Below are 11218 nucleotides of genomic sequence, written 5' to 3'. Positions count from 1 at the left end.
GAACCCGCGGGCTCAGGCAATCCACTCACCTTGGCCTCCCAAAGCACGGGATTACAGGCTGAGCCACCGAGCCCGGCCAGGTCTAAATTTTTAACTGCTTCATTTTGTTATATGAATGTCTTGCCAGCACATTAAAATCTATTGGCCCATTACTTTGTTAAACTTTGGTGTCTCCAAGTGGCTCTTTGAGCTATGACCACAATGTTTTCTTAGCTTTGGCCGCCTCTCGTACCTTGGAGAGGTGAATCTCTCTCTTTCATTTACTTTCTAAATAAACTTTACTTGAAAACTTAAAAAAAAAAATCAGTCGTGTTCCAGAAGGGTGCAGTGGCACATTCCTGTGATCCAAGCTACTCAGGAGGCTGAGTTGGGAGGAATGCTTGAGCCCAGCAGGTTAAGATCAGTCTGGGAAACATAGTGAGATCCCGTCTCATAAAATATACACATATAAACACACACATATATATAAATAATAAATTTTATATATAAAAGGAAAATATTTTCCTTTCCTTATACCCCTCTTTCCAGTCTTGGTGGCACTACTACCCTCCTCCTTACCTGTAACAACCCTATAATCACCTCCCTCACTCCCACAACCCTGTCAATATCAGAATGGTTCTAATATCTGTGCATTTCTTTAGAACCCCATTAGTACTGCCCAATTTCCCTACATCATCCCCTGCCTGGCCTACTGAGTTCTTTTTTTTGAGTAGGAGTCTCACTCTGTCACCCAGACTGGAGTGCACTGGCTGCTCCCGGCCACCGCAGCCTCAACCTGCTGGGCTCCAGCGATCCTTCCACCTCAGCTTTCCAAGCAGCTGGAACTACAGGCGCGCACTACCATACCTGGCTAATTTTTAAAAAATTTATTGTAGAGATGAGGCCTCGCCAAGTTGCTCAGGCGGGTCTCAAACCAGCGGGCTCAGGCAATCCACTCACCTCAGCCTCTACTCCCTCCTTCTTAAATATTTCCTTCTCTTGGCCTTCATGACACTGGTCACTTCATCTTTGTCTCTTTTTCCAGCTCCTCTTTCTCCGATTTTTAAATGTTGGTAGTCCTGAGCTCTCTTCTCTTTTCTATATCCTCTTCCAGAATGATCTCATCAATTTCCATGGCTTTCAATTCCATCTATATGCTGATGACTCCCAATTATATATCTCTGGCTCTGACCTCTCCCTGAGCCCTAGGCTTTATATCCAGTTGCCTGATACTTGATTTGAATATCCAATATCTCAACATTTTCATATTCTAAGAAGAACTCTAGATTCATCTTCCCAATCCAAACATGTTCATTTTCCAATCTCTTCTTTCCCTGTAAATGCATTGCCTACGCCAAATCCTTGATTGGGTCTTCTACTTCTTTTTTTTTTTTTTTTTTGAGTCAGAGTCTCACTCTGTCATCCAGACTGGATGGCCACCATAGTTTCAACCTATTGGACTCAGGCGATCCTTCCCCCTCAGCCTTCCAAGTAGCTGGAACTACAGGTGCACACCACCACGCCTGGCTAATTTTTAAATTTATTGTAAAGATGAGGTCTTGCCAGGTTGCCCAGGCTGGTCTCAAACCCATGGACTGAAGCCATCCTCTCGATTCCACCTCCCAAAGTGCTGGGATTACAGGAATGAGCCACCACGCCTGGCTTTTTTTTTTTTTAAAGTCATGTCTCACTCTGTCACCCAGACAGATGTGGTGGTGCATGCCTGTAGTAGTTCCAGCTACTTGGAAGGCTGAGGTGGAAGGATCGCCTGAGCCCAGCAGGTCGAGGCTGCAGTAACCGTGAGCGTGCCACTGCACTCCAGCCTGGATGACAGAGTGAGACTGAACTCAAAAAAAAAAGAAAGAAAGAAAGAAAGAAAAAGAAATAATCTGATTTATCAACTCTACCTCCAGTTCATAAGATAAATTGAGCAACCATGCCTGACCTAAATCTAAACTTTTTAAAATAGAAAATTTGTTTGGTTAGGTGGTTTGCCATTTAACTACTATCTCTACCTAGACTGACCTTTTTCTGTTCCTCGAACTCCCCAAACAGTAACTCATCTCCTAGCCTTTGAACATGCTATTCACTTTGCTTGGAATGTCTTTCCAAGATCTTTAAATGACTGACTCCTTTCTGACATTTTGTTTAAATGTCTCCTCCTTGGAGGGACTTCCTTATCAGTCTATCTAAAGTAGCCTTCAATGCCACCTCCATCTCTATAATGCATCAACCTGCTTAGCTGTCTTTTTAGTCACTATCACTCTCTGTAATCATCTTGGTTCTTTGTTGTTTTTTATTTTGAGTAGAAGTCTCACTCTGTCATCCAGGCTAGAGTGCAGTGGCACACTCATGGCCACTACAGCCTCTACCTGCTGGGCTCAAGTGATCCTTCCACCTCAGTCTTCCAAGTAGCTGGAACTATAGGTGTGTGCCACCACACCTGGCTAATTTACTTATTTATTTATTGTAGAGATAAGGTCTTGCCAAGTTGCCCAGGCTAGTCCCTGGGCTCAGGCAGTCCTCTCGTCTCACATATTGGTTCTTCTTCATTTGTTTATATGTACTTCTGCTCCTTCTCCCTCCTCCAGCTAGAATGTAAGCCACATGAAGGTAGAGGTTTGCCTATATGGTTCACCATTGCATCCCTAGTGCTTGGTACATAGTAGGCACACAAGAAACACTTGTTTAATGGTCTTTCATTTCTTTAATTCTTTTACATTAAGCTGGGCGCAGTGGCTCACGCTTGTAATCTCAGCATTTTGGGAGGCGGAAGCAAGAGGACTGCATGAGCCTATGGGTTCGAGAACAGCCTGGGCTACATGATGAGACCTTGTTTCTACAATAAATAAAAAAATTAGCTGGGCATGATGGTGCGCACCTGCAGTTCCAGATACTTGGAAAGCTGAGGCAGAAGAATCGCCTGAACTCAGCAGGTCAAGGCTGAGGTGGCCGTGAGTGTGCCACTGCACTCCAGCCTGGGCAACACAGTGAGACTCCAACTAAAAAAAAATTATTTTTCATTAGTGCCAGAATTCTTTTCCAAAAACTTAAATGAATCATGAAGTCCATGGCCTCAAAAAACTTATTGGAGGATAAAGTCCAGACCCTTTTAGGAAGCAATTAAATCCATCATGACTTGACCTTAGCTACCTTTATTTTTCTTTTTTAAGTATAGGGTGCTATATTGCATGAATGCAATTGATATTCTTGTGGTCACAAAAGAGCAAGAAATAAAGTTCAACTAGGCTTTGTGTTAATTAGAAAGTCAGGAATAGGTTGGGCTCATACTTGTAATCCTAGTGCTTTGGGAAGCCAAGTAGGGAAAGGTTGCTTGAGGCCATGCGTTTGAGACCACTGGGCAATAGAGCAAAAACCCATCTCTACATTAAAAAACAAAATTAGTTCGTGACCCGTCTGGGCAACTTGACGAGACCTCATCTCTACAATAAATCAAAAATGAGCCAGGCATGGTAGTGCGCGCCTGTAGTTCCAGCTACTTGGAAGGCTGAGGCGGAAGGATCGCCGGAGTCCAGCAGGTTGAGGCTGCGGTGGCCGGGAGCAGCCACTGCACTCCAGTCTGGGTGACAGAGCGAGACTCCAACTCAAAAAACAAAAACAAAAACAAAAACAAACAAACAAACAAAAATTAACTGGGTGTGGTGGTGCACACTTGTAGTCCTAGCAACTCAGAGGACTGAGGCAGGAAAACTGGTTGAGCACAGGAGTTTGAGGTTACAGTGAACTGTGATTGTATCACTGCACCCCTGCCTGGGTAACGGAATGAGATTCTATTTCTAATATACAGAAAGTGCCAAAAAAAGTATATACATTTTAAGAAAGGAAAAACCTGCATTCAAATTGTAATATTCATGGAAGGCTGAGGCGGGAGGATCGGTGGAGCCCAGCAGGTTGAGGCTGCGGTGGCTGGGAGCGTGCCACTCCATTCAAGTCTGGGTGACAGAGTGAGACTCTAACTCAAAAAATAAATAAAATAAAATAAAATAGTAATATTCAATATATACCAATAATAGAAAGTGAATGCAAGTCACGTTTGACTTTTGCAATTACAAGAGGTGCTCAAAGTGGTTACCATCAACATCCAGACACTTCTGATTATGGCAAACTAAAAGTAATACATAGATAACATCTCTTAAAATGTGTATACATTTTTTTGGCACCCCTGGCATATATATATATGAATTCAGGAATAAGGCTGCTTTTGACAGTCCTCAGAGCCAACACAATCACTCTCATCTCTTTCTCTCTGTATAAGCCTATTCCATTGCTTTACTTCTGCCTCCTCGTCAGCTTCCTCCGGTCCTCAGATTATGGCCCCAGCTTCTGAGGCTTTAGGGCCTTTTACTCAGCTCCTCCTAGCTAAGTGAACTAATCTTTCAGTGTCCCGATTTCATAATCCTAGAAGAGGAGTCTGACTGGCCCAACTCATCTTTTCTTGCCAGATCACACAGCACCCTACAGTTAGTACCTCTTTTTATTTTTATTTTTTGAGTTGGAGTCTCACTCTGTCACCCAGCCTGGAGTGCAGTGGCCACTCCCGGCCACCGCAGCCTCGACCTGCTGGGCTCTGGTGATCCTTCCACCTCAGCCTTCCAAGTAGCCGGAATTACAGGCATGTGCTACCATGCCCAGCTGATTTTTTGATTTATTATAGAGATGAGGTCTCGCCTGCCCAGGTGGGTCTTGAACCTGTGGGCTCAGGCAATCCACTCACCTCAGCCTTCCAAAGGCGCGGGATTACAGGCTGAGCCACCGAGCCCAGCTCAGTTAGTACCTCTTAAGTCACTCTAGTTATAGCAAGCAGATATGTGACCCACAGGGGCTGTGGTAGACTATGACATTGTTGGCACACAATGACCATTACCTCCCCAAATTCATGGTTTTGTAGTCCCTTTCTGGGCTGCCATGTTGATTTGGCCATTGAGACATTAGCAAGCTTGGTGCTTATTAAGTACTTATATTTTGAGGCACTGTACTCTTGAAAGCCAGCCACAGTGCTTTAAAGACACTTGGTTTAGATTCTAATGATGATTATATGAAATGATGAGAAATCATGTGGAGAGAAACTGTGGAGGATCAGAGACTATTGTAAGATGTTCCAGGGCCATCTGAGCTCCCAACTGAATGCCACTGATAAGTGACCTCAGTCACACCACATGGAGAAGAGGTCTCCAGGGAAGCCTAGTCAAGCCATGAAATCATGAGAAATAATGAATTTGTTGTTTTAAGCTTCTATGTTTTGGTATGGTTTGTTATATAAATAAATAACTGAAACAGAACTTAGTATCAGAAGTGGGGTGCTCACATAACAAAAGCCTAAAATATGCAACGTTGGCTTTAGGACTGATTGGTAGGCAGAGGTTAAAAGGATAGGGAAGAGACTGTTCATGAAGGCAGGAAGAGCAGTGAGGAACTTGCTATTGGAACCTGGAGAAAGGGGAATCCATGTTATGTATTGGCTATCACCTGTGGTAACTTAGAAGCCAGAAAAGATATCTAACAAAGTTGTGAATTTAGCTAAAGATATTTTCAGGCAGCATGCTAAAATGCCAATTGGCTTATAGGAGCTGCCTATGATAAGGCATTTCAGGAGAGAGATGAACTAAAAAAGGAATGGTTCAATTTTCAAGGAGAATTTGGAGCAAATATTTCTAAGAAGACTTGCTAGATTAAAAAAATAAAACCTTTTTCATCCTCCCCTCTCTGTCTCACAAAAGGCTCCCAAAGTAAGAAATTACCTCAGGGCAAAAATAAAATCCAGGGCACTGCCAGTAAAACAACCTCAGAGTGAAGCTCAAAACAAATAAAGGGTCAGCCATAAAGCCCTTTGTTAGCTGGGCCTGGTGGTTTGTCCTGGTAGTTCCAGTTACTCAGGAGGCTGAGGTGGGAGGACTGCTTGAAGCCAGGAGTTTTATTGTTGTTGTTGTTGTTGTTTTGAGTCGGAGTCTCACTCTTTCCCAGGCTGAAGTGCAATGGCATGATCACAGTTCACCACAGCCTTAACCTCCTGGGCTCAAGTGATCCTACCACGTCGGCCTCCTGAGTAGCAGGGACTACAGACACATGCCACCATGTCTGGCTAATTTTTTAATTTTTTGTAGAGACGAGGTCTCACTATGTTGCCCTGGCTGGTCTCGAACTCCTGGACTCAAGCTATCCTCCCAAAGTGCTGGGATTATAGGCATGAGCCGCTGTACCTGGCCCAGGAGTTTAAGGCTGTAGTGCACTATGATCATGCTTGTGATTAGCCACCCACTCCAGCCTGAGCAACATAGAGAGATACTCTCTAAAAACAAACAAATAAACAAAAAGCCCTTTGTTAAGATTCAACATTCAGCCAGCTCGGTGGCTCAGCCTGTAATCCTGCGCCTTTGGGAGGCTGAGGTGAGTGGGATTGCCTGAGCCCACGGGTTCGAGACCCGCCTGGGCAGGCGATACCTCATCTCTACAATAAATCAAAAAATTAGCCGGGCGTGGTAAGCGCATGCCTGTAGTTCCAGCTACTTGGAAGGTTGAGGCGGAAGGATCGCTGGAGCCCAACAGGTCGAGGCTGTGGTGGCCGGGAGCGGCCACTGCACTCCAGGCTGGGGGATAGAGTGAGATTCCAACTCAAAAAAAAAAAAAGATTCAACATTTTGTTCAGATCTAAAATTTAAGGTGATGTTCTGAAAATTCTCTCAACTAGAGAGGGGGTCTAAAAATCTTTTTTTTTTTTTTTTTTTGAGTTGGAGTCTTGCTCTGTTGCCCAGGCTAGAGTGCAATGGCACACTCATGGCCACTGCAGCCTCCACCTGCTGGGCTCAGGTGATCCTTCCACCTCAGTCTTCCAAATAGCTGGAACTACCAGATGTGTGCCACCATGCCCAGCTAATTTTTTGATTTATTGTAGAGATGAAGTCTTGCCAAGTTGCCCAGGCTGGTCTCAAACCTGTGGGCTCAGGCAATCCTCTTTCCTCTGCCTCTCAACGTACTGGATTACAGGCATGAGCCACCGCGACTGGCCAGGGGTTCCTGAGGATTTATCCTACAACACTGACTTGTAGTCTAATTAGCCGGGCATAGTGGTGCATGCCTGTGATTCTAGCTACTTGGAAGGCTAAGGTGGAAGGATCACCTGAGCCTAGCAGGTCGAGGCTGTGGTGGCCGTTGAGTGTGCTACTGCACTCCAGCCTGGGTGATAGAATGACACTCCAACTCACAAAACAAAACAAAAATCCTAGCCCCAAACTCCTTGGAGAGACAGTTTTGAGGTTACCTCCCATCTCCTTATTCAGTGGTCCTACAACTCAGTGGTCTTTCTCTACTGCAACCCAGTGTCTTGGTGTATTGATTTGCCCTGTGCATTGGGCAATGGATAGTGCACTGGTAAAGATTTAACAACTGAGAAAACATTAAAAAGCCCTGATTTGTAGTGTTTGCCAATTTCTGCAGTATAAATTCTCCCACCGTTGCTGATTTCAAGTTGCTGGTGTGGCATTTCTGAATGTGGAAGTTGGGAGACAGTCACCACCAGCTGTCATGAGTCAGTATGAGTCAGTTCTAGGACAAAACTGAAGGCCACTGCACCTGAAACAACGTACCAGGGGAGGCTCATCCACATTTGCACTGGATTCACATGATGAGATGCTGGATCCGGGCTGGATCCTGATGTCATAATGGGATGAAAGCTTGAGGGAGTGGGTGGGAGAGGGTGATTGCATTTTGCTTGTGGGAGAGACATGAATAATTAGGGGCCAGAGGGCAGGCAATAGAAGATTTTTATACTGGTAGCCCTGAATGAACAATAGCTCCTGGATGTCATGTCTCTATGTAGTTCCCTCCCAAACTGATTCTGGACTTGGCCACAGTGACTTGCTTTGTCAATGGGACATTAGCAAGTGGGGTATACGAAGAAGCTCAACAGTCATTTACACATTGAAATTGTCATCTTAGAATCCAGTCATCAGTCTTTTCTTTTTCTTTTTTTTAGTCAGAGTCTCACTCTATTGCCCAGGATAGAGTACAGTCTCACACTCACGACTACTGCAGCCTCGACCTGCTGGGCTCAGGCAGTCCTTCCACCTCAGCCTTCCAAGTAGCTGGAACCACAGACGCGTGCCACCACACTAATTTTTTGATATAGTGTAGAGACAAGATCTTACCAAGTTGCCCAGGCTGGTCTTGAACCTCTGGGCTCAGGCAATCCTCTTGCTTCCACCTCCCAAAGTGCTGGGATTACAGGCATGAGCCACCACACCCGGCCTTAGCCATTTTTCTTTATTTTATTTTTCTAGAGACAGGATCTCATTCTGTTGCCCAGGCTAGAGTGCATAGCTCACCGCAACCTTGTCTCTTGGGTTCCAGGGATCTTTCGGCCTCAGCCTCCTGAGTAGCTGGGACTACAGGCACCTCTTTCAGTCCCTTTACCCCTTTTTGAGTTCCACTGGAACCCTGTCTTGATATGGGAACCTGAGTCATGTGGGAACCTGATGTATGGAGAAGTCATGCAGTCCTGGTGTTTCACTTTTTCTTCCTTTACTCAAATGAGACATCTGGAGGAGAGCATAAGAGAGGGGTTGGATCCTGGGCCAGAGAAAGGACAGAATCCCTAGCTCTCAGCCCCTGGGTGCAGGCCCAGGAAGTGGATGGGCTCACACCACAGCCTGTGAAAGTCTGTGGGGCCCGCAGAGAGAGCAACCAGAGATGAGGGCAGGCGGTCTCAAAAGAAGTGAAATGGCCGGGCTCGGTGGCTCAGCCTGTAATCCCATGCCTTTGGGAGGCTGAGGTGAGTGGATTGCCTGAGCCCACGGGTTCGTGATCCGCATGGGCGGCGAGACCTCATCTCTACGATAAATAAAAAAAAAAAATCAACCGGGCGTGGTAGCGCACACCTGTAATTCCGGCTACTCGGAAGGCTGAGGCGGAAGGATCACCGGAGCCAGCAGGTTGAGCCTGCAGTGGCCAGGAGCGGCCACTGTATTCCAGTCTGGGCGACAGAGTGAGACTCCAACTCAAAAAAAGAAAAAAAAAAAAAAAAGAAGTGAAATGTACTAACTTTCCAGCTTCCTATTGGTCAGGTCTGAGCTACCAGGGAGAGCTACGAAGTAGGAGGGTGTTGAGGGGAAGCCTGGGATTAGAAGATTATAGGCCATGGGAGGTAGGGGTTGGATGGTTTGGGGGAGGAAGTCAGAGGTGACATGAGTGAGGAAACGTTTCTTTCTTTGAAATATCAAGTTCTGGAGAAGAGCTACAGATCAGGAACCCACCTGTCTTGGCAAAGCTGATGATCTCACATTCCTGTCCCCTGTCGTCCTCTGGAAGTGCCCCCTGCAGGGACCCGTGGAGGCGCTGCAGTGCAGTCCTCAGGGCAGCTCTGGACACGGGCCGGCTCAGTGTTGGGCGCTGGCTGAGGCGCAGCTTGTCCAAAATGCTTCTTTTGGCCAGGTCAAGAAGCAGCTCCCGCTGGCTCTCCAGGTCCAAGGTGGGCCCCCCACATGCCGGACAGTGGCCATCAGTTTTGAGAGTGACTGGAGCCAGAAATAGAAAGACCAGGAGCAGTGAGGAGGTCATTGCTGGGGAGGCCCTCCTCGAGTGACACAAACCCAGGGCTCAGGGTCTCAACAGCTGTGGTCTCAACTCTGTCCTGGCTGGTAGGGGCCCTGGAAGAAGTGTGTGTCCAGCTGGCATGACTCCTGTTGCAGGGGAGAAAGCAGTGGCCAAACACCTGACTTGAAGAATGAAGCCAGTTACAGGTAGAACTTGGCAGTATCTGCGGACGCCCAGTCAGTGAAAGTGCAAAGTGGGGGATGTGAAGGGAGGTTGGTTTGTTTGGGGAAAGTCATGTCCCTGGGCCAATGTTGGGAGACAGCTGTTACCCATGTGAGTTCCAGGTCTGGGGACAAAGGTGAGAGATAAAATTCCTCCTCAGATCACTGGCCTAGTGGGGAATCCTGGGGGTGGGGGGAGGACAAATCAGAGGTTTTTTTTTTTTTCTTCTAATTTTTTTGAGACAAGGTCTCACTCTGCCCAGGCTGCAGTGCAGTGTACGGTCATAACTCTCTGCAGCCTCGACCTCCTTCCTGACTCAAGCGATCCTTCCACCTCAGCCTCCCGAGTAGCTGGAACTACAGATATATGCCACCATGCCCAGCTAAGATTTTATTTTATTTATTTTATTTAAAAAAATTTTTTTTTTTAGTTGAAGTCTCACTCTGTTGCCCAGACTGGAGTGTAGTGGCCGCTCCCAGCCACCGCAGCCTCGACCTGCTGGGCTCCGGCGATCCTTCCGCCTCAGCCTTCCAAGTAGCCGGAATTACAGGCATGCGCTACCACGCTTGGCTGATTTATTTATTTTTTCTGATTTATTGTAGAGATGAGGTCTCTCTGCCCAGGCGGGTCTTGAACCCGCGGGCTCAGGCAGTCCACTCTCCTCAGCCTCCCAAAGGCATGGGATTACAGGCTGAGCCACCGAGCCTGGCTTCAGCTAAGATTTTAATTTTTTTGTAGAGACAAGGTCTTGCTATGTTGCTCAGGTTGATCTTGAACTCTTGGCCTCCTGCCCAACCTCCCAAAATGCTGGGATTACAGGCATGAGCCACCATGCCCAGCCTAGATCAGAGGTTTTAAGGTAGAGTATTAAAGGAAAACTCTCAAACAAGGGGCCACTGGCAGGGCACTTTATCTCACTGTCAAGCAAGTACAGTACAATAACTGAGAGTTGCAGTCTCTGTGCCTAGTGTTTCTCAAAACCCACTTCTATCCTCCATCCTCCTCAATCCAGTCTTTCTTGTTATCCCAGTTGGGTTTTGCCAAGGGTGGCGGAACAGGGCTCAAAACCATGAAGACTAAAGGTTAAGGAATGGGAGGCGAAGAGTTCTGGCCAGGTCCTACACATCCTCAGAGGGAAGTCTAAATGTGGAGAAGGGGCTTGAGATCTTGGTTTGCTCACCCTTTGTGTTTTTTTTCTGCCTAGGAAAAGAAGTTTTGAGATCTCTCAGAATTCCTAGCTTTCCCCTCAAAGGTCCTGAGTAGAGAATCTCCAGGGAAAAGCCTGTTTCCACAGCAGGGGTGAAGGGTGGGGTGAGGAGTCTAGTTTTTTGTTTTTTTTTTTTTTGAGTTGGAGTCTCACTCCATTGCCAAGGCTGGAGTGCCATGGCACACTCATGGCCACTCCAGCGTCAACCTGCTGGGCTCCAGTGAGCCTTCCAACTCAGCCTCCTAAGTAGCTGGAACTACAGGC

General features: G+C 46.6%; 1 protein-coding gene across 1 annotated transcript in view; it reads right to left on the bottom strand.

The window, feature by feature from the left end:
* INHBC (inhibin beta C subunit) overlaps positions 1-9750 on the bottom strand; it is a 12824-nt gene extending 3074 nt beyond the window's left edge. Inside the window, exon 1 of the mRNA XM_008060831.1 lies at positions 9246-9750. Coding sequence (XP_008059022.1) covers positions 9246-9549 — 304 coding nt within the window. The 5' untranslated portion in view covers positions 9550-9750. The remainder of the gene's footprint in view (positions 1-9245) is intronic.
* Between the last annotated feature and the right edge of the window lie 1468 nt (positions 9751-11218).

The sequence above is a fragment of the Carlito syrichta genome, unplaced genomic scaffold (genome assembly GCF_000164805.1).
Source record: "Carlito syrichta isolate Samal-C Ts95f unplaced genomic scaffold, Tarsius_syrichta-2.0.1 Scaffold304744, whole genome shotgun sequence".
Taxonomy (NCBI): domain Eukaryota; kingdom Metazoa; phylum Chordata; class Mammalia; order Primates; family Tarsiidae; genus Carlito; species Carlito syrichta.
This window is presented reverse-complemented; position numbering and strand designations above follow the sequence as displayed.